The sequence below is a fragment of the Macaca thibetana genome, chromosome 7, assembly GCF_024542745.1.
Source record: "Macaca thibetana thibetana isolate TM-01 chromosome 7, ASM2454274v1, whole genome shotgun sequence".
In the NCBI taxonomy this organism is placed as follows: Eukaryota; Metazoa; Chordata; class Mammalia; order Primates; family Cercopithecidae; genus Macaca; species Macaca thibetana.
The window spans coordinates 32,583,781-32,607,122 of NC_065584.1; the positions used below are offsets into that span (position 1 = coordinate 32,583,781).

The 23,342-nt window shown below is 41.0% G+C and overlaps 1 protein-coding gene across 9 annotated transcripts in view; it reads left to right on the plus strand.

Moving 5' to 3' along the window:
• MLH3 (mutL homolog 3) overlaps nt 1–23,342 on the plus strand; it is a 35,198-nt gene that overhangs the window by 621 nt on the left and 11,235 nt on the right. Inside the window, exons 2-9 of one of the 9 annotated variants that reach the window (XM_050798651.1) lie at nt 1,116–4,467; nt 8,414–8,512; nt 9,501–9,586; nt 11,177–11,281; nt 12,726–12,798; nt 17,694–17,765; nt 19,330–19,441; nt 20,817–20,976. In XM_050798651.1, the coding sequence (XP_050654608.1) occupies nt 1,179–4,467; nt 8,414–8,512; nt 9,501–9,586; nt 11,177–11,281; nt 12,726–12,798; nt 17,694–17,765; nt 19,330–19,441; nt 20,817–20,976 (3,996 nt within the window). In that variant the 5' untranslated portion in view covers nt 1,116–1,178. The other 8 variants (XM_050798658.1, XM_050798653.1, XM_050798652.1 and 5 more) reach the window with 8 other exon arrangements.

A 23,342-nucleotide genomic window follows, 5' to 3' on the forward strand; every position in this document is an offset into this window, starting at 1 on the left:
TTGTGCTTTTACTTGCAGGAAAACTTAAAATCAAATTCAGGCAGCCCCATGCCATCATTATTATTACCAGGGTAGTTTATGCCCGTCTGTAAAGACCAAAAGAATATTAATAATAATGACCGTCTGGCTGGGCGCGGTGGCTCACACCTGTAATCCCAGCACTTTGGGAGGCCAAGGCGGGAGGATCACTTGAGTTCAGGAGTTTGAGACCAGGCTGGTCAACATGGTGAAACCCCATCTCTACATAAAAGACAAAAATTAGCCAGGCGTGGTGGTGCGCGCCTGTAATCCCAGCTACTTGAGAGGCTGAGGCTGGAGGATTGCTTGAGCCCAGGAGGTGCAGGCTGCAGTGCCGAGATTGTGTCATTGCACTCCAGCCTGGGTGGCAGAGCAAGACCCTGTTTCAAAAAAGAATAATAACGACCTTCTAAAAACATGAGTAATACGTGAACAGGATTTAACAATCGAATGGCAAAGAAAGGTTTATATGAAAAGGAATTTTCCTGCTTTATCTTTTCCCATTCCCAACCTCTTTCCCTGAGGTGACTATACTTAACCATAATAATAATAATCTCTTAATGCCCCCAATTTCTCTTTGATACAATTTGATTCTTAAAATTTCTTCCTATTGCTTCACCTTATTGCAATGTCTTAGCAATTCATTATAAGTGCTTTTCTAAAAGTCATGGTTATTGTGTAATGTATAAATGTTATGAAACTAGCTTGGACATTTTTGTCGTGAATAATTTCTAGCTAATGTTCCTTAGCTGTATTTAATTTAAGCATCTGTTTTTGGTGAAGTGGTTAGAATTTCTAATACTGTCTTTACCGGTCAACTTCAAGTGTAATTATGATTTCACTTTAGGACATGTGGGATTTAGAAAGGAGCATTGAAAATTATGAAATTATGAATGTTTCTTTGGATGTGAATTCATTGCACCAAGCATGAGCTGTGCCTAGAGATCAGTGGTATAACTTTGTTTTGCTTTGTTTCACAATTTGGTTTAATAAGAGCGATTTCATTTGCCTCAAATGCTATTTCTTCATAATGCTTGAAAGAAATGTGTAATGCTGTAGCTTTGATTATGTGCGTGTGTGGTTTTTTTCTCCTATAGGCAATTATTTCCCGTCAGAGAAGGAAACCATTGCTTGGCATTCTCACCATCTTTCTACCTACCATGATCAAGTGCTTGTCAGTTGAAGTACAAGCCAAATTGCGTTCTGGTTTGGCCATAAGCTCCTTGGGCCAATGTGTTGAGGAACTTGCCCTCAACAGTATTGATGCTGAAGCAAAATGTGTGGCTGTCAGGGTGAATATGGAAACCTTCCAAGTTCAAGTGATAGACAATGGATTTGGGATGGGGAGTGATGATGTAGAGAAAGTGGGAAATCGTTATTTCACCAGTAAATGCCACTCGGTACAGGACTTGGAGAATCCAAGGTTTTATGGTTTCCGAGGAGAGGCTTTGGCAAATATTGCCGACATGGCCAGCGCTGTGGAAATTTCGTCCAAGAAAAACAGGACAATGAAAACTTTTGTGAAACTGTTTCAGAGTGGAAAAGCCCTGAAAGCTTGTGAAGCTGATGTGACTAGACCAAGCGGTGGGACCACTGTAACAGTGTATAACCTATTTTACCAGCTGCCTGTAAGGAGGAAATGCATGGACCCTAGACTGGAGTTTGAGAAGGTTAGGCAGAGGATAGAAGCTCTCTCACTTATGCACCCTTCCATCTCTTTCTCTTTGAGAAATGATGTTTCTGGTTCCATGGTTCTTCAACTCCCTAAAACCAAAGACGTATGTTCCCGATTTTGTCAAATTTATGGATTGGGAAAGTCCCAAAAGCTGAGAGAAATCAGTTTTAAATATAAACAGTTTGAGCTTAGTGGCTATATCAGCTCTGAAGCACATTACAATAAGAATATGCAGTTTTTGTTTGTGAACAAAAGACTGGTTTTAAGGACAAAGCTACATAAACTCATTGACTTTTTATTAAGGAAAGAGAGTATTATATGCAAGCCAAAGAACGGTTCCACCAGTAGGCAAATGAGTTCAAGTCTTCGGCACCGGTCTACCCCAGAACTCTATGGCATATATGTAATTAATGTGCAGTGCCAATTCTGTGAGTATGATGTGTGCATGGAGCCAGCCAAAACTCTGATTGAGTTTCAGAACTGGGACACTCTCTTGTTTTGTATTCAGGAAGGAGTGAAAATGTTTTTAAAGCAAGAAAAATTATTTGTGGAATTATCAGGTGAGGATATTAAGGAATTTAGTGAAGATAATGGTTTTAATTTATTTGATGCTACTCTTCAGAAGCGTGTGACTTCCGATGAGAGGAGTAACCAGGGCAGTTTCCAGGAAGCATGTAATAATATTTTAGATTCCTATGAGATGTTTAATTTGCAATCAAAATCTGTGAAAAGAAAAGCTACTGCAGAAAACATAAGCACACAGAATTCTAGGGATTTAGAAGCTATCAGAAAAAATACAAATGATGCATTTTTATGCATTTATGAATCAGGTGGTCCAGGCCATAGCAAAATGACAGAGCCATCTTTACAAAACAAAGACAGCTCTTGCTCAGAATCCAAGATGTTAGAACAAGAGACAATTGTAGCATCAGAAGCAGGAGAAAATGAGAAACATAAAAAATCTTGCCTGGAACATAGCTCTTTAGAAAACCCATGTGGAACCAGTTCAGAAATGTTTTTAAGCCCTTTTCAGACACCATGTCACTTTGAAGAGAGTGGGGAGGATCTAGAAATATGGAAAGAAAGTACTACTGTTAATGACATGGCTGCCAACGTCATGAAAAATAATAGAATTCAGAATCAACCAGAGAGATTTAAAGATGCTACTGAAGTGGGATGCCAGCCTCTGCCTTTTGCGACAACATTATTGGGAGTACATAGTGCTCAGACAGAGAAGGAGAAAAAAAAAGAGCCTAGCAATTGTGGAGGAAGAAATGTTTTTAGTTACGGACGAGTTAAATTATGTTCCACTGGCTTTATAACTCATATAGTACAAAATGAGAAAACTAAATCAATTGAAACAGAACATGCATTTAAAAATTATGTTAGACCTGGTCCCACACGTGCCCAAGAAACATTTGGAAATAGAACACGTCATTCAGTTGAAACTCTAGACCTCAAAGATTTAGCCGGCACTTTAAGTAGAGAATCTGGTCAATTGCCCAACAAAAAAATTTGCAGAACAAATATAAGTTGTGGGCTAGAGAATGAACCTACAGCAACTTATGCAAAGTTTTCTACTTTTCAGCAAGATAGCAAAAAATCACAAACAGGTTGCATATTATCTGATACATCCCCCTCTTTCCCCTGGTATAGACACGTTTCAAATGATAGTAGGAAAACAGATAAATTAATTGGTTCCTCCAAACCAATCGTCCGTAAGAAGCTAAGCTTGAGTTCACAGCTAGGATCTTTAGAGAAGTTTAAGAGGCAATATGGGAAGGTTGAAAATCCTCTGGATACAGAAGTAGAGGAAAGTAACGGAGTCACTACCAATCTCAGTCCTCAAGTTGAACCTGACATTCTGCTGAAGAACAAGAACTGCTTAGACAACTCTGATGTTTGTAAAATCACTACTATGAAGCATAGTGATTCAGATAGTAGTTGCCAACCAGTAAGCCACGTCCTTGACTCAGAGAAGCTTCCATTCTCCAAGGATGAAGATTGTTTAGAACAACAGATGCCTAGTTTGAGAGAAAGCCCTATGACCCTGAAGGAGTTATCTCTCTTTAATAGAAAACCTTTGGACCTTGAGAAGTCATCTGAATCACTAGCCTCTAAATTATCCAGACGGAAGGGTTCCGAAAGAGAAACTCAAACAATGGAGATGATGAGTCGTTTTAATGAACTTCCAAATTCAGATTCCAGTAGGAAAGAGAGCAAGTTGTGCAGTGTGTTAACACAAGATTTTTGTATGTTATTTAAAAATGAGCATGAAAAAACAGAGAATGGTGTCATCCCAACATCAGATTCTGCCACACAGGATATTTCCTTTAATAAAAATAGTAAAACACATTCTAACAGCAATACAACAGAGAACTGTGTGATATCAGAAACTCCTTTGGTATTGCCCTATGATAATTTTAAAGTTACCAGTAAAGATTCAGATGTTCTTATCAGAGCTTCAGAACAACACACAGGAAGTCCGGACTCTCCCAGTGGAATGTTAATGAATCTGGTAGACGATGCCACAGGTGACCAAAATGGAATTTGTTTTCAAAGTGAGGAATCTAAAGCAAGAGCTTGTTCTGAAACTGAAGAGTCAAACACGTGTTGCTCGGATTGGCAGCAGCATTTCGATGTAGCCCTGGGGAGAATGGTTTATGTCAACAAAATGACTGGACTCAGCACATTCATTGCCCCAACTGAGGACATTCAGGCTGCTTGTACTAAAGACCTGACAACTGTGGCTGTGGATGTCGTACTTGAGAATGGTAAGTACGTACTGTTCGTGTGCATGAGATGCTTTTGAAAATGGAAATGCTGGACAAGGAGTAAGATCCTCATTATCCAAAGAGATTATCTCAACAGATAGAACATTTTGAAGACCACTTACAAAACATATATTGTATTTTCATGCTATATGAAGATTATCTACATCCAACGCTAATTTTTTTTTTTTTTTTTTTTGAGACGGAGTCTTGCTCTGTCACCCAGGCTGGAGTGCAGTGGTGCGATCTTGGCTCACTGAAACCTCTGCCCCCACCCCCGGTTCAAGCGATTCTCCTGCCTCAGCCTCCCATGTAACTTGGATTACAAGAGTGTACCACCATGCCCAGCTACATTTTTTTATTTTTAGTAGAGACAGGATTTCACTATGTTGGCCAGGCTGGTCTCAAACTCCTGGCCTCAAATGATCCACCCGCCTCAGCCTCCCAAAGTGCTGGGATTATAGGTGTGAGCCACTGCACCCAGCCTCTATGTCCAACACTATTAAATGGAGAATACAGTTAAAAGATGTCAGTGTGTATATGTGTAAGAAAGGGGGTGATAGGTATATATCTAGAACAACAATAAAAAAAAGGGATGAGACTGTCCAATTTTAATGAAATGATACTATTAATAGTTGGGAAGATCCACAGTACTTTCCTACCTTGTTTTCCCTTCCTGTCAAATGCCCAACTTTCCTAGAAACTTGTCTTTAAAGGTGCCTGTGGTGTCAGCATGGTATTTTACTGGAACTTTCTCTGCATGGCTTCCAGGTTAAGGGCCAGAATGATTCTGTAATCATCCTAGGTTTTCCAGTAAACTCTATGGCTTAGTACAGTACTACATTTATGAGCTTTTTCTTTCTGGAAAGTAGGACTTGTCCATGAATTTTCAAAATATAGGTCAAGTATGTACTTTCATGACTATACTTTTGAAGTGTGCTTTATTGTAATGCATATGGTAAAATCTCCTTGATCTGTTTATGTTATAAAAGTAGCTGTTATTCAGGAAGACAATAATGTGGCATTTATTTATTCATGTATTTATGTATGTATGTATGTATTTATTTATTTGAGACGGAGTTTCACTCTTGTTGCCCAGGTTGGAGTGTAGTGGCATGATCTCGGCTCATTGCAACCTCCACCTCCCAGGTTCAAGCAATCCTCCTGCCTCAGCCTCCCAAGTAGCTGGGATTACAGGCATCTGCCACTACACCCGGCTAATTTTTTGTATTTTTGTAGAGACGGGGTTTCACCATGTTGGCCAGGCTTGTCTCAAACTCCTGACCTCAGGTGATCCACCTGCCTCGGCCTCCCAAAGTGGTGGGATTATAGGTGTGAGCCACTGTACCCGGCCAATATAGCTTTTAGATCATACCACAGGGCTACATTTGAGCCTGCACTAGGACTCTGGGTTCTCAGTCCACATTTAAAGTGATATTGCTTTGGCAGTGTGTTGGGAGCCAGATGTTGGGAGGTGATAAACCTGATTTCCATCTGGCTATAATCTTGGCTTTGTACTAGGAGGATAAACATTACATCTGTATCCATATTAAAAATTTTGAATGCTGCAGAAGAATGGAACATGTGTAAATGTAATTATAAGTCAATTTTTAATTTCTCCTGACCATGAGTACCTCTAGCAGGAAGCTGTGATTTCTTTAAGGTTAAATGAGACCTTTACTTTTCAGTGTTTTTCTGTTTTTTCCTTATGAAAAAAAAATCACTGTAGTAACTTCAGTAGTATTTCTTAGTATTTTGTAGTATTCATTAGGAGAAAACTCATTTCTTTCACTGTTGTTCCTGAGACTATCAAGTTGCTCTTAAAGCCACTTTATGTGCTTTTCAATCTATGTGGTTTTATGTCTGACTTATATTGAAGGCTTATCAGAGGTAAATCTACAGCACTGACACCTCATCTTCCTGAAATGCAACTGCTTCTGATATGGTGCCAAAAAATAACTGGATTACATTACACTGTGAGATAGCTGTTGCTAAAAGAAAGGGGGAAATCTTAGCTGCCATACTCAACATAAATATCTCTTCCTTTTGAATCTAGATGTTTAAAACACTTTAACCTACTTAACATTCTGCATTAGCATACTTTTTTATAAACTTTTGAAAGCCATGTTAACTCATAGTTTCCCAATGAAAAATATTTTTGGTATAAAAAGAAGTTCCATGAACAGATGGCTCCTCAGTATCCTGCTACCTTTCTGGAAATGGCCGATATAAATCATGATATTAGGACATTGTCAAACTTTACATAAAAGTGTTACATGAGATAAATTGTTAAAAGATAATTTTTTTTTTTTTTTTTTTTTTTTTTTTGGAGACAGAGTTTTGCTCTTGTTGCCCAGGGTAAAGTGAAATGGTGCGATCTTGGCTCACTGCAATCTCCGCCTTCTGAGTTCAAGCGATTCTCCTGCCTCAGCCTCCTGAGTAGCTGGGATTACAGGCATGCACCACCATGCCTGGCTAATTTTGTATTTTTAGTAGAGATGGGATTTCTCCATGTTGGTCAGGCTGGTCTCAAACTCCCAAGCTCAGGTGATCTGCCCGCCTCAGCCTCCCAAAGTGCTGGGATTACAGGCATGAGCCACTGGCCTAAAAGATAAATTTTAATGTACAGAAGAGAGGATCTATAAAGGTGATTTTGAGTAGTAGTGTCAAGTCCCCAAGCCTTGGTAATTTTTTCTTTAAAATGTATTTAATGCAGTTCTTTCTGTTAGTAGTTATAAACCTTATTTCACTTCATTATCTTAATTTTATCATTCTTAACCTCTCCAGGTTTAGTCCAACGGATTTATCTCTCATGTTTTCCTCCTGTTCTAAAGCTGTCAAATTCAGCATTGTTTCTACAACTCAAATCTTATTATCCTTCATGGAGAAGAACAGCATTTGGGCCAGATCTTACTAGACTCTGGAGTTTGAATTGAGAACCTTTCATTTGTCCACCTGTTCACTTTTTCATGAAACATTTGTTGATCATCCGCACTGTGCTAGATGCTGTCACATTGCAGGTTAACTGACTTTGCTTTCAGGAGTTCACAGTACTATTAGGGAAGATAGCTATCTAAACATAGTTGTATTATAATGAGACAAATGTTAGGATAGAGACATACATTGGAGATAAGAGACATAAGTTGGAGATCTGTGAAGGTTGCACCAAGTTATAGGTGACAATTAAGTACTGCTGTATGTCTAACACAGGGCTTCGCCGGATAATTTTTTGTCGTAGGGTTTGTCCTATGCATTGTAGGATATTTAGCAGCATCCGTGGCCTTTATCTGCTAGATGCTAGTAGAACGTAGAACCCTTTACTTAAGTTGTGACAATGAAAAGTGTCTCAAGCCGGGCACGGTGGCTCACGCCTCTAATGCCATCACTTTGGCAGGCGGAGGCGGGCGGATCACAAGGTCAAGGGTTTGAGACCATCCTGGCCAATATGGTGAAACCCCATCTCTACTAAAAATACAAAAAAATTAGCCAGGTGTGGTGGCTCATGCCTGTAATCCCAGCTACTTGGGAGGCTGAGGCAGGAGAATTACTTGAACCCGGGAGGCGGAGCTTGCAGTAAGCTGAGATCACGCCACTGCACTCCAGCCCGGGTGACAGAGCGAGACTCCATCTCAAAAAAAAAAAAAAAAGTGTCTCAAGACATTGCCGATGTCCCCTCGTGCAAAATGGCCCCCCATTGAGAATCACAGTGACCTATTCTAGGTCTTCATTCTGTCTGGTATGAATGGATAATGGAACTAAGCATTAATATAGAGTCGTATATTGACAGCATAATTTCATTAAAGGATTTCTGATTCTCAATCTGGTGTTTAGTAGTCTGCTTTATGTCTTGACTCAGTTTATGCAGAAAGAGGTTTTATGTGATTAAATTTTTAAAGAGTTTACTTGTATTTTAAGTTCACATTTCTAGGTTTTTCTTTCTTATATTTAGGGTCTCAGTACAGGTGTCATCCTTTTAGAAGCGACCTTGTTCTTCCTTTCCTTCCGAGAGCTCGAGCAGAGAGGACTGTGATGAGACAGGATAACAGAGGTAGGGGTGGCAGAGACTGCTGGGGCACCCAGTACACATCGTACCACCTAACTCAAAAAACAAAGCAGGCTTGCATTAAGCTTGATCAGTGCCAGCTGTGCTGTTCTGGAATCAGGAATTCCCCATGGCGCTATTTAACAGCGGAACTAATTAATTTAGTGCATGCATTTAGATCAGAAATTACTATTCCAGACTTGAGGTCAGTATTTGCTGATTATGCATATTCTGTGGTGTCTTGTAATTAGGGGACATGTTTCTTATTTTTAAAAAGGCTGGACTTACCCTCCAAGTTGCTGTAGTTTTATGTAAACAAAACTCTTCAAAAAAAGCTACAGGCCTGGCGCTGTAGCTCAAGCCTGTAATCCCAGCACTTTGGGAGGCCGAGATGGGCGGATCACGAGGTCAGGAGATCGAGACCATCCTGACTAACACGTTGAAACCCCATCTCTACTAAAAAAATACAAAAAACTAGCCGGGCGACATGGCGGGCACCTGTAGTCCCAGCTACTCGGGAGGCTGAGGCAGGAGAATGGCATGAACCCGGGAGGCGGAGCTTGCAGTGAGCTGAGATCGGGCCACTGCACTCCAGCCTGGGCGACACAGCCAGACTCCATCTCAAAAAAAAAAAAAAAAAAAAAATACAGACATCAATTTTTTGCGTTTGTTTAAAAATAGATAAGGTCTATTTTATTTAAAGGCAGTAAGGCTACAAATGTGAGCCATAGCTTCTCTGTCAGTATTCCAAAATATCTCTTGTAAACAGTTTGGAGAAAAGTTGTAATGCCAGAAGATACAGTCACCAACTCTAGTTTAAAAAGTAACAGATCAAAATAATTTAGAGATATAGCAAACACTGAACATTTGTAGAATATAGAAACAATGTATGTGATCTTTGGTCTTGAGGCTACAGCTCACCAAACAGGAAATGCCATTCCCTCCTTTCCCTGTGGTTCTGGATGCCAACTTTACCTGTTCCCTTTTGCCCTAGATACTGTGGATGATACCATTAGTAGCGAATCGCTTCAGTCTTTGTTCTCAGAATGGGACAATCCAGTATTTGCCCGTTATCCAGAGGTGGGTCTGTAGCAGTTTTTCTTTGTCTTTTTTTTTTTTCTTATTATTATTGTTTTTATTTTGAGATGGAGTTTCGCTCTTGTTGCCCAGACTGAAATGCAATGGCACGATCTCGGCTCACGTAACCTCCGCTTCCCAGGTTCAAGCGATTCTCCTGCCTCAGTCTCCCAAGTAGCTGGGATTACAGGCACCTGCTACCACGCCCAGCTAATTTTGTATTTTTAGTAGAGATGGGGTTTCTCCATGTTGGTCAGACTGGTCTCTAACTCCCAACCTCAGGTGATCTGCCTGCCTCGGCCTCCCAGAGTCCCGGGATTACAGGCGTGAGCCATCACTCCTGGCCTTTCTTTGCCTGTTATTTTAAACTTTGAGTTTCAAGATGGGTACAGTGGCATGCACTTATAGTCTCAGCTACTCAGGAGGCTGAGGTGGGAGGATCACTTGAGACCAGGAGTTCAAGGCTATATAGTGTGCTGATTGTGCCTGTGACTAGCCACTGCACTATAGCCTGGGCAACATAGTGAGACTCTATCTCTTAAAAATTAAGTAAATTAATTAAAATTAAAATTTGAATTTTATTTAAGCTGGGTATGGGCATGCAAGACTATACTAATTTGTAATTATGATTGGAAACTGGGCATATTTCCACATAATTTATTTGGAAGTTACTGATTAATGTAGAGAGGAGAAATAAAATTTATAGCATTTTGGGAGCTCAGGCATTTTGGATTAAACATGTACAATCAATGTAAGAACAGCAAATGTGTTTACCACTCTCAGAAACTCTGACTTGTAGCTTTGGCACAATATTCAGGGTGGTGATAATAAAATTGTTATCATTAGATAAAGCCACACATCTTCTACTGGAGGAACAGTTCCTCATTGGCCCTGGGTGGATGTTCTCTCCTCAGTGTATTTTCACAGAATGTACTGTGCATGTTATAAACAGGTTGTATAATAGATGAGCATTTGTTTACCAGTTTTTTCGTCAAGATATCATTTGAGGACTTGATCATAGAACATAGATAAATTGTTGTTCTGAAACTATTTTTGTTTTGTCAGTAATTTTGTTTATAAGCAAAAATTGTTACGTAAAGTCTTACATAAGACTCGTTTTTCACAGATTCTTTTGAATTTCTTTTTTTTTTTTTTGAGGTGGAATCTCGCTCTGTCGCCCAGGCTGGAGTGCGGTGGCGTGATCTCAGCTCACTGCAAGCTCCGCCTCCTGGGTTCATGCCATTCTCCTACCTCAGCCTCCTGAGTAGCTGGGACTACAGGCGCCCGCCACCGCGCCCAGCTAATTTTTTGTATTTTTTTAGTGGAGATGGGGTTTCACCGTGTTAGCCAGGATGATCTCAATCTCCTGACATCGTGATCTGCCCACCTTAGCCTCCCAAAGTGCTGGGATTACAGGCGTGAGCCACAGTGCCCGGCCGATTCTTTTGAATTTCTACAAATTCCCTGAATTAAACCCACCTCTAGTAGGCTATATAAAAATGAATGCTTTTAAAGCACTCTGATATCTTTGGTAAAACAGTTCTGCTGACACAAAAATTAAAATTTCAATTGTATTTTGCTGAGTCTTTCTAGGTTGCTGTTGATGTAAGCAGTGGCCAGGCTGAGAGCTTAGCAGTTAAAATTCACAACATCTTGTATCCCTATCGTTTCACCAAAGAAATGATTCATTCAATGCAGGTAAAAGATTGACTTCAAAATCTCATAAATATATGTATAAGGCCTAACTCTTCTAAAATTTGATTTATTTAATGATATAGACCACCTCGGTCAAGGCACGTGTGTGTGTGTGTGTGTGTGTGTGTGTGTGTGTGTGTTCTTACCTTACTAGAACTTTTATCATCAGAAGAAAAAGCAAGGAATTAATTATAATTACAAAGAAAGAAATGTCTTTAGTAATGTGAGTAGGTTTGGAGGGAATGAATTATGAATTCGGGTTGACAGTTTCAAGGATTCTCAAGGTTCTCCTGCAGAAGATTATATATTGACTTTATATTTGGCAATAATTTATAAATCAATAAAGTCCTTTAGTGACCTTGTCCTTCAGTGTGCAACAGTGCCCTTTTAGAAATGACCCTCTACTGTGTGAGCCTACGCAGGCTTGGGAAAGCCCATATTGAGGAGTCCGTTCACAAAAGGGACCCTTTGTCTGATCTGCTTTTCTGCTTTGCCTTCTGTTTACCACCGTGGCTGTCTTACTCCCTTTGTTTTTAGTAAGGAAACAAGTTGGGAGGCTAACAGATTTAGGTAAACTCCTAACCTGGCATTGACCTGGTACCAGAGCAGGCAAGCAGTTGATCCAGAAATAGGCCCTGGGGCAGTGGTTAGGCTCGGGGGTATTAGGGAGCATCATGTACCTAGACAGAGAGGAACCACCAAGGTCTAAAGCCACCAGTGGCTTTTTAACTTACTTCTTTAATAAACTAGCAGCCAGGCACGGTGGCTCTCACCTATAATCCCAGCACTTTGGGAGGCTATCCTGGCTAACACGGTGAAACCCCGTCTCTGCTAAAAAATACAAAACATTAGCCGGGTGTGACGGCAGGCTCCTGTAGTCCCAGCTACTCGGGAGGCTGAGGCAGGAGAATGGCGTGAACCCGGGAGGCAGAGTTTGCAGTGAGCCAAGATCGTGCCACTGCACTCCAGCCTGGGTGACAGAGTGAGGCTCCATCTCAAAAAAAAAATAAATTAATTAAAAATAAATAAATAAAAATAAATAGACTAGTTCCTCCAAAATAGTTTTCCTTGCTTTCATATAAATTTTAAAAATTTATTTCAGCCTGTATGTTAGCAATCTCTGGTCACATGACCTATTCTCAAGAGTCACTCTGTTGGGAACATCTCAGGCCTTCTCTAAAGTATTGCTAGCGCACCACTCTGAGAAGTGGGTGTCTGTCTTCCCCTGTCGCTTCCCTCCCCTTACATCTTCTGATCACTCCACTTGCCCATTCTTTCATCCTTCCTAGTGACTGTTTCTGGTTCATCAGAACCTTACCCAGTCTCAGAGAAAGGAGTGTGATAAGGTAAACAACTCTAAATAAAATACAGTTCTGTATCTTTCTATGCAGATAAACCTTTGTTAATTTTTATTTAGTGTTGTACCACTTATTTGAATGTCTGACAGGTTCTCCAGCAAGTCGATAGCAAGTTTATTGCCTGTTTGATGAGCACTAAGACTGAAGAGAATGGCGAGGCAGGTAAGAATAGAGTTTAGCCTGAATGACTAACCAGCTGGTCTTCTTGTAACCTTTTTTTAATGATTATTTTTGGTATATTTCAATGATTTGGATGGATCAGGGAAAGCCAATCTAAACTAAGAATATTATGAAGGCTGGCTGCGGTGGCTCACACCTGTAATCCCAACACTTTGGGAGGCGAGGCAGGTGGATGGCTTGAGGCCAGGAGTTCAGGACCAGCCTGAGCAACATGGCAAAACCCCGTCTCTACTAAAAATACAAAATTAGCTGGGCATGGTGGCATGCTGTAGTCCCAGCTACTCAGGAGGCTAAGGCACAAGAATCACTTGAACTTGGGAGGCAGATGATGCAGTGAGCCGAGATTGCATTATTACACTCCAGCCTGGGTGACAGACATTTAATTTTATGTTCATACACATACATATACTCAGGATGCACATTAAACTATCAAGAGTATTTACTTTGGGAGTGAAAATGAGGGTGTGCAAAGGAGGTATTTCATCTTTTACTCTTTTTGTCTTTTTTTTTTTTTTTTCCTTTTTGTGGAGAATGGGGTCTCGCTATATTGCCCAGGCAGGTCTCGAACTCCTGGGCTTAAATTGTCCTTCCACCTCTGCCTCCCTAAGAGCTGGGATTACAGGCATGAGCCACCACGCCTGGCCCATCTTTTACTCTTTTAAATATTTTCTATTGTTTGACTTTTTAATAATATTTTCATGTTTTCCCTTTATAATAATAGAAAGTGTATCTAATGAACTCTGCTAGGTTTGTCAATATTTACACAGAATCTCTTGGTGACCTGCTCTAATGAAACAATAATAGTTTGTAAATATATTAACTCATGCAACAAGTATTAATTGAGTGCCCATTGTATGCCAGGGACTGTACCAGGCCTTAGGGATACAATAATGAGAAAAGATATATATGCGAGAGAAAAAATAATTACACAAACATAAAATTTTAATTCTAGCCCTTGTCATGGAAGAAGAGATACAAGATGGTCTAAGAACCTGTATTGGGAGATTTGATTTCATCAGGGAGTAAAGGGAAGTGCTTCTTGGTAAAATGAGGTCTGAATATGAATATGAATTAACTAAGTAAAGAAAGGAGGGAATAACATAATGCAATTTGTGATTTATTCTCCTCAGTGAGTGGAAACAGAGGAAGGGGAACTGGAGATGAGGCTAGAGAAGTAGGTAGGAGTCAGATCTTAAATGCCAGCTACAAGCTTTGCTTTGTCCCAACACCATTGGAAACCATTGAAAGCTTTTTTTTTTTTTTTCCATTTTTTATCATTGTATTTTGATGTTGTTTTTGGGGTGGTATGTGTCACATCACATTTGCATTTTAAAAAGATTGCTGTGGTTGCAGTGTGAAGAATGGAGTAGGAGTAGGGGTGGAGTTCCAGTTAACTGTAGAGTGACTGTTAAAAGAATATTGTAATATCTGAGACATGGTTAGATGGGACCAGGGTGGACTAGAGAGTAGTGAATGTATTGGAAAGATATTTAGGAGATAGAGTCAGCAGGGCTTGGTGATGGATTGGATATGGGGAAGGTATGTAAAAGATGGCTTCTGGTGTTCTGGCCTCCATAGCTGAGTGAATGATGTTGCAGGACCCGGGTTGCAGGCAGAGCAGAGAGGATGAAAATCATGAGTTCAGTCTAAGTTCTCTTTGAAATGCTCCAGAAGAGATGTCAAGGCAACCGGGCACGGTGGCTCATGCCTGTAATCCCAGCACTTTGGGAGGCTGAGGTAGGCGGATCACGAGGTCAAGAGATTGAGACCATCCTACCCAACATGGTGAAACCCAGTCTCTACTAAAAATACAAAAATTAGCTGGACATGGTGGCAGGTGCCTGTAATCCCAGCTACTTGGGAGGCTGAGGCAGAGGACTGCTTGAACCCAGGAGGCAAAAGTTGCTGTGAGCCAAGATCACGCCACTGCACTCCAGCCTAGACGACAGAGCAAGAATTTGTCTCAAAAAAAAAAAAAGAAAAGATGTCAAGAATGTGGTTGGATATTACAAGCCTGGCCTAGAGAAGTGTTCTGACATGGAGATACAAATTTGAGCCATCAGATGCAGAAAAGTGGTCACTGAAACCCTGGATATAAATGTTACCACCTAGGAAAAAAAAAAATGAAGAGTGAGGAGAGGTCTTGAATCTAGAATAATTCTAGCATGTAAGAGCTGGGTAGAAGAGGATGAACCAGCAAAACAGACTGTGAAGGAACAGCTAGGGAAATAGGAAGAAAACAGAAGAATGTTGTGTTGGAAAACCAAGACATCTTGCCAAACGCTGCCGAAACATTAAGTAAGATGAGGACCATCTGATTTTGTGACAGTAGAGATCAAGGATTTTAGCAAGTGAGAACTGTTTCAGAGAATCGACAGGACAAGACGCTGATGGTGCTAACGCAGACTGCAAGGAGATACTCAGTAATGTGCCTGTGACATGGAAGAGAAGGACTACAGAGGGTGAGGGTGACAGAGGACTTTTTTTTTTTTTTTAATGGGAGAATCTTGAGCATATTTACAAGGGATGCTTGATGGGATAAAGTTTCTGAAAAGGCCTGAGTGGCTGAGCCCTGAGCAGCAGTGGAGGGCTGGCTCCAGCTTAATAGCACCTGCAGGCAAGTGCTTCTAAAGTTTTAGAGCATTTATTCTCTATGTATTTCAAAATATTCCCTTTACCTTGTTTAGCAAATGTCATAGTAGATCAAAGGCAAATTAACCTAAAGTTCTGTCAGAATTATCATGAATGTAGAATTTGTGAAGATCAAATTCTTGTAGTTTTACTATTTCTAGAAAAGTAATAGATTTTTTTTTTTTTTTTTTTTTTTTGAGGCGAAGTTTTGCTCTTCTTGCCCAGGCTGGAGTGCGGTGGCGCGATCTCAGCTCACTGAAACCTCCACCTCCTGGGTTCAAGCGGTTCCCCTGCCTCAGCCTCCTGGGTAGCTGGGATTACAGGCGCCCGCCACCACACCCGGCTAATTTTGTATTTTTAGTAGAGACAGGGTTTCTCCATGTTGGCCAGGCTGGTCTCGAATTCCCGACCTCGGGTGATCCGTCCACCTCGGCCTCCCAAAGTGCTGGGATTACAGACGCGAGCCACCGCACCCAGCCAATTTTTTATTTTTTATTTTTTTGAAAGTTTTCATTATCTGGAATTCTTTGTTGTTTTTGAGATGTCAGAATCTCTACTAATGGTACTCAAGATGGGTGTAGCCACAAAATCTGCAGATGTTAAAAGAAGTAAAATGGATCTGTTGAAATTTCTCTTTTTTTTCTTTATTTTTATTTATTTATTTATTTTTTTGAGATGGAGTCTTGCTCTGTCGCCCAGGTGGGATTGGAGTGGTGCAATCTCGGCTCGCTGCAGTCTCCCTCTCCCGGGTTCAAGGAATTCTTCTGCCTCAGCCTCCTAAGTAGATGGGAGTATAGGCACGCACCACCACGCCCTGCTAATTTTTGTATTTTTAGTAGAGACAGGGTTTCACAATGTTGGTCAGCTGATCTTGAATTCCTGACCTCAAGTGATCTACCCTCCTCGGCCTCCCAAAGTGCTGGGATTACAGGCGTGAGCCACAGGGCCCAGCCAGAATCTGCGTTTTAATAAGATACCCCGGTGGTATTTGTGCACATGAACGTTTGAGAAGCCCAAGTCTAAGGCAGGACAAACATGGCCCGAGGGGAATCCGGGCATCACCTGTTTCTGTACAGCCAGGGAGACGAGAATGGTTTTTACATTTTTTAATGGTTGGGGAAAAAAAAGAAGACTATTTCTTGACACATTAAAATTATATGAAATTAGTATTTCAGTGTCCATAAATAAAGTTTTTTTGGAACGCAGCTACAATATTCACATATTATCTGTGGCTACTTTGGCTCAGAAAGAATTGTTGAGTAGTCATGACAGAAATCGTGTGGCCCAAGAAGCCTAAAATATTTATGATCTGGCCCTTCAGAAAACGTTCACCAGCTTGTGATCTGAAGTGCACTGGAAGTACATTCTTTATGGGTTTCCAAGTAGCTTGTACACCAAGGATAACTGATTATAACAATATGTTGTTTATTGATCCTTTATCATATTAAAGTTGAATTAATAAGGCAAAATCAGTATTTAAACATAAGAATTATACATTCAAGCTTCAAACTTGAAGAAATGCCACTTTGACTTTTTTTTTTTTTGAGATGGACTCTCACTCTGTTGCCAGGCTGGAGTGCAGTGGCGCAATCTCGGCTCACAGCAACCTATGCCTCCTGGGTTCAAGCAATTCTCCTGCCTCAGTCTCCTGAGTAGCTGGGACTACAGGCACATGCCACCATGCCCAGCTAACTTTTGTATTTTTAGTAGAGACAGGGTTTCACCATACTGGCCGGGATGGTCTCGATCTCTTGACCTCATGATCCACCCGCCTTGGCCTCCGAATGTGCTGGGATTACAGGCGTGAGGCACCGCACCCAGCCCTGACTTTGTTTTCTAAATGAGATACTGGTGAACTAAAGAGTTTCTTAGTTTACCTTTTGTTTCCTAAAAAATGAAATTATGGGGAAAATAATAAACTTATAGGATAAAACTTAGTAATACTGGTAATCTCTGGGGAGAGAAACTAGAAGGGGTGGGAGCAAAGGTGTAAAGGAGACCTTATTATATTCCCTTTTGTGCCTTTCAGAATTGGAGCTGGGATCCAAATTTATGGGATAAGTTTGCTATCATTTTCCCCATAATTTCATGTTTTAGGAAATAAAAGGTACAATTGTTAATACTCAGAATGTTTTGTCTTATGCTGTTGTTAGATAGTTTGAATTAAACCTTGTCTCTCCTCAACACACACGATGGGCATCATCTTGCTCTGAGAATCTGAAAGTTCACAATCCTTGCTCATCTAGGTGGAAACCTGCTCGTGCTGGTGGATCAGCACGCTGCCCATGAGCGTATCCGTCTGGAGCAGCTGATCATTGGTAAGGATCTGTTCGCAACCAGAAAAAATGTGAGACTCCCAGCAGAATCAGTACTCCTCAAAGAGCTTTTCTAAGTGTGACTGTTGTGAGAAAGCACACTTTGTACTGTATGTTCAAAAATTAAACTAAAGTCCTCCAGTTTGCCTGTGTTATAACTGAAAGAATGTGGTAGTTCACTAATTGAAAGATATGAGTCATATTTATGTGGTCAGAGGCATATTTGCCGGATGTTACGAACAACCCAGAGGTACTTGAGGATAGGCTGCTTGCTCTGACATCCAGCACAAAGATCTGCCCCCTCCGTATGCCCGGTGATCTTGGCATGCCTTCCCACACTCCATCAGGCAGAGACCACTGGCAGCTCAGAAGGCCCAGTATGCTGTTTTGATTTTAAAATTTAGTTTGCTTTTGCATATGCAGTATAATCAAATAGATCCAATTCTGAAAGGCACAAAAAGGAATGTAATAAAGTCTCCTTTCTACCCTTGCCCCCACCCCTCCTAGTTTCTGTCCCCAGAGACAACCAATATCACTGGTTTTTAAATCTATCTTTCCAAAGCAATATATGCTTTTTAATTTTTTCTTTTTCTTTCTTTTTTTTTTTTTGAGATGGAGTTTCGCTCTTGTTGCCTAGGCTGGAGTGCAATGGCGCGATCTCGGCTCACCGCAACCTCCGCCTCCCAGGTTCAAGCGATTCTTCTGCCTCGGCCTCCCTAGTAGCTGGGATTACAGACGCCCGCCACCACGCCCAGCTAATTTTGTACTTTTAGTAGAGACGGGGTTTCTCCATGTTGGTCAGGCTGATCTCGAACTCCCGACCTCAGGTGATCCACCCGCCTCAGCCTCCCAAAGTGCTGGGATTATAGGCATGAGCCGCCATGCCCGGCTTTTTTTTTTTTTTTTTTTTTTTGTGCTACCCTTTTCCTCATCATGAGGCAGTGTGTTCGCCAAGTGGTAAAATACCAGGAAAGTCTTCACTCCTGTGGCCAATGAGTAATGTCAAAGAATTAGGCAAGGAACTAAGGAGTGCTTCATGGACTAGAATGACAATGATATTACTACTGTTTTCACTTTTCCTTATAAAATGACAGCCTAAGAGTTGGGAAAGATATAGTAAAAAGAATGTTAGAAAAACTTGCGTCTACAGGCCCTCCACCTTTTGAGAATAGTACTAATTCTCTCCAGAGACTGGGAGACCCTGCTCAAGGAAAGGGAAGCCTTCTGGAGCCATAAGACTGTGTGGTAAACCCACATATGTTCCTGGTAATCCACATTATTCACCTCTGTCATCAAAACCACATTTATTAACTACAGGAACATTGCCTTGTTCATCTGAATATAAGATGCAAGTCTTACATTTCTCATTTTGAAAAATGTTACCAAAATTGTTAATAGGCTGAATATTTATTACTTTGACTTTAAAAATGGAAATCTAAAATCTAAAACTGAACATTAAACATTCTGCTATGCATTAGAATGATTATCTCAAGGCTGTGCTTTATTTTTATCTGAATCTAGAAGACTTCCCTTCCTACTCTTAACCCATTCATCTTTCTGCCAATAGATTCCTATGAGAAGCAACAGGCACAAGGCTCTGGTCGGAAAAAATTACTGTCTTCTACTCTAATTCCTCCACTAGAGATAACAGTGACAGAGGAACAAAGGAGACTCTTATGGTTAGTACCACCATGAGAATGTGATGTTGATGGTATCAATTCTCACAATAATTCTGTGAGGAATAAGCATAACTATTGTTCCATTTCTCCGATGAGACCAAGAGAGGTTAGAAGACTTGTCTAAGGTCATAGCAGTTATTAAGTAGTGGAGTAGGCACTCAAAGGCAGGTCATCTGACTCCACAGGCTGTTTCCTTTTTTAAAATATATTTTTTTCTGCATCCAATCATCCATTAAAATATTTAATTTTTGAGACATAGTCTCACTCTGTTGTCCAGGTTGGAGTGCAGTGGTGTAATCTCTGCTCACTGCAACCTCCACCTTCCAGGCTCAAGCAGTCCTCCCACTTCAGCCTCTCAAGTAGCTGGAACTACAGGTGAGCACCACCATGCTGGACTAATTTTTGTAATTTTTTGGTAGAGATGAGTTTTTGGCATGTTGCCCAGGCTGGTCTGAACTCCTAGGCTCAAGCATTCCTCCCACTTTGGCCTCCCGAAGTGCTGGGATTACAGTTGTGAGCCACTGCACCCAGCCTGTTCTTTCTACTGTATCCAAGATGGTGAGTATAGGATAGAGTTTCCCTGATAATTTTTTCCAGCAGTTGGCTTAGAACACTCTTCTCATTTCTTGGAACAGTCTATGTTTATGCCATGCTTTGTGAAAGCAAAGTTTCTGCAGTAATTGGTCCCATTCTTCTTTGCCTTGGTGCATTCTAGACTGTTAGTTTTCATTACCGTAATCATAATGTGAAGAAAGTAAAACACTGGGATGTAAGGAAGGAGCAAATCATATAGTGAGTCACAAGATAGGGCATCTTTCCTCTTCTAGGCAGCACAAATTATTGAAAATGAAAAAGAGAATTTTCTCCCAATATGTTTCAAGTTTGGGAATATGATACTGCCAGTAAATCTTTTTTCCCTGTGACATAATTTATAGTAGAGGCAGATATATTTACTTAGATCCCGTTAGTCAGGACTTCTCAGTTCCTTGGGCATTAATTACCTCCCTGCTTTCATGTTGATTCAAGTCACTCTCAGACCTTTTCTTCGTGCCAGACTCCGTTAAGTGCCAGCAGCCAGAAGTTAGCAGTTCCTCAATGAAGAAAACACACTTAGAAACAAGACGTAGACAAAGATTGATTCTCAATGGAAAAGAGAAAAACAGTAAAGATTACTATAATTCAGAAAGGAAATTTGATAATAAAAAATCCCAAACACACACATAAGTGTGAGAATAACAATACAATTGTTAAGCCCTGTGGCAGCTTTTGAAAAACTATCAAGTAGTATTTGGAACCAGCACTGAAGTGCAAATGAAGTAGCCCTTCTTTTTTTTTTTTTTTTTTTTTTTTTTTACATTTGAGGTTATCTCTTTAGGTGTTACCACAAAAATCTGGAAGATCTGGGCCTTGAACTTGTATTTCCAGACACTAGTGATTCTCTGGTACTTGTGGGAAAAGTACCACTCTGTTTTGTGGAAAGAGAAGCCAATGAACTTCGGAGAGGAAGATCTACTGTGACCAAGAGTATCGTCGAGGTAAGACACAGCTGCAGATGTTAAGGAAATTGCTGAGTGATGGTAACCTCATATTTTGTCTGTAGATTCTCTGAATTCATCTTTTCTTCAACCAGCATTCATGGTATTTACCTGCTGTGTGCCAGGAGCTAGAAATTCAGAGATGAATTAGCTCAGAATAAGTAAGAAGGGTGTTTAAAGAATTATAGTCAGTGAACTTTGGCTAGCAGAGGTATGTGTTTTGCTTTCTTCCCAATATGATAACGGTCATGAAAACTAAGAGTCTAGAATGCACCAAGATAGTTTTTCAGAAGTGTTATGGAAATATAGAACGACTTCTGTGCCTGGGGAGGTGGAGTCAATGAAACTGTCACAGAAAAGCTGTTTTCTTAAGAGAAGTTTTTACTTTTGAAAGACCAGACCTCACTCTGTTGCCCAGGCTGGAGTGCAATGGTGCAGTCTTGGCTCACTGATCTCCTGGGCACAAGCGATCTTCCTGCCTCAGCCTCCCAAGTAACTCGGACTAAAGGCACACACCACCATGCCTGGCTAATTTTTTCCTTTTTTTTTTTTGTAGAGATGGGGGTCTCACTATGTTGCACAGGCTGGTCCTGAACTTCTGGCCTCAAGCAATCCTCCTGCATTGCCTTCCCAAACCCCTGGCGTTACAGGCATGAGCCACTGCACACAGCCAGAAAAGTCTTATAGAATAGTGGGAAACTAGGCCGGGCGCCGTGGCTCACACCTGTAATCCCAGCACTTTGGGAGGCCATGGCGGGTGGATCACCTGAGGCTGGGAGTTCAAGACCAGCCTGACAAACATGGAGAAACCCCATCTCTACTAAAAATAGAAAATTAGCCAGGCGTGGTGGTGCATGCCTATAATCCCAGCTACTCAGGAGGCTGAGGCAGGAGAATGGCTTGAACCCGGGAGGCAGAGGTTGTGGTGAGCCAAGATTGTGCCATTGTACTCCAGCCTGGGCAACGAGAGTGAAACTCTGTGTCAAAAAAAAAAGAAAAGAAAAAAAGAAGAGTGGGAAACTGCTGAGTACAGAAGAGGGCAGAAGGGCATTCTAGACAGAGGAATACATATCAGAGACTTGAGGCACATCCTATGTTTAGGGAACTATAATAGATATAGCTCAAATTAAGATCTACAGTTAACCTTTGGACAACTTGGGTCTGAACTGCACAGGTACACTTATATGCAGATTTTCTTCCACCTCTGCCACTCCTGAGACAGCAAGACCTTGCTGTCTCTTCCTCCTTGCTCTTCTTCCTCCTCCTCAGCCTACTCAGTGTGAAAATGATGAGGGTGAAGACCTTTATGATGATTCATTTCCACTTAATGAATAATAAATTCTTACGATTTTCTTAACTTTTTTTTTTTTTTTTTTTTTTTTTTTTTTTTTTGCGATGCCCAGGCTGGAGTGCAGTGGCACAATCTCAGCTCACTGCAACTTCCACCTCCTGGGTTCAAGTGATTCTCCTACCTCAGCCTCTCAAGTAGCTGAGATTACAGGTGCACACCACCACGCCCCAGCTAATTTTTGTATTTTTAGTAGAGATGGGGTCTCACCATGTTGGCCAAGTTGGTCTTGAACTCCTGACCTCAAATGATCCACCTGCCTTGGCCTCCCAAAGTGCTGGGATTACTGGCATAAGCCACCATGCCTGGCCAACATTTTCTTTCCTCTAGCTTACCTTATTGTAAGAATACAGTGTGTAATATATACAACACACAAAATATGTGTTAGTTGACTGTTTATGTTATTGGTAACACTTCTGGTCAACGGTAAGCTATTGGTAGTTAAGATTTGGGGAAATCAGGCCAGGTGCAGTGGCTCATGCCTGTAATGCTCCCAGCATTTTGGGAGGCCAAGGCGGGCAGATCATTTGAGGTCAGGAGTTCGAGACCAGCCTGACCTCATGATGAGGTCCTGTCTCTACTAAAAATACAAAAACTTAGCCAGGCATGGTGGTATGTGTCTGTAATCCCAGCTACTCGGGTGGCTGAGGCATGAGAATTGCTTGAACCTGGGAGGCAGAGGTTGCAGTGATCGAAGATTGCTCCACTGCACTCCAGCCTGGGTGACAGAGTGAGACTCATCTCAAAAAAAAAAAAAAAAAAAAACTGGGGGGAAATCAGAAGTTATACTTGGATCTTTGACTGGATGGGAGTTGGCTAGATGGGTTGTCAAGGTCAAATCATAAAATAATTTAGCATATTCTACTAAGTAGTTTGCATTTTATCCTATAGGCAGCCAGTGAAGAATTTTAAGCAGGAGAGTAAGGTCCGTTTTAGATTCCTTTCCAAATATGATTACTTTACATATACGTTTTGGTAAAGGTTTGGAAAGCTACTGCTGGATGTGGCATTGGAGGTA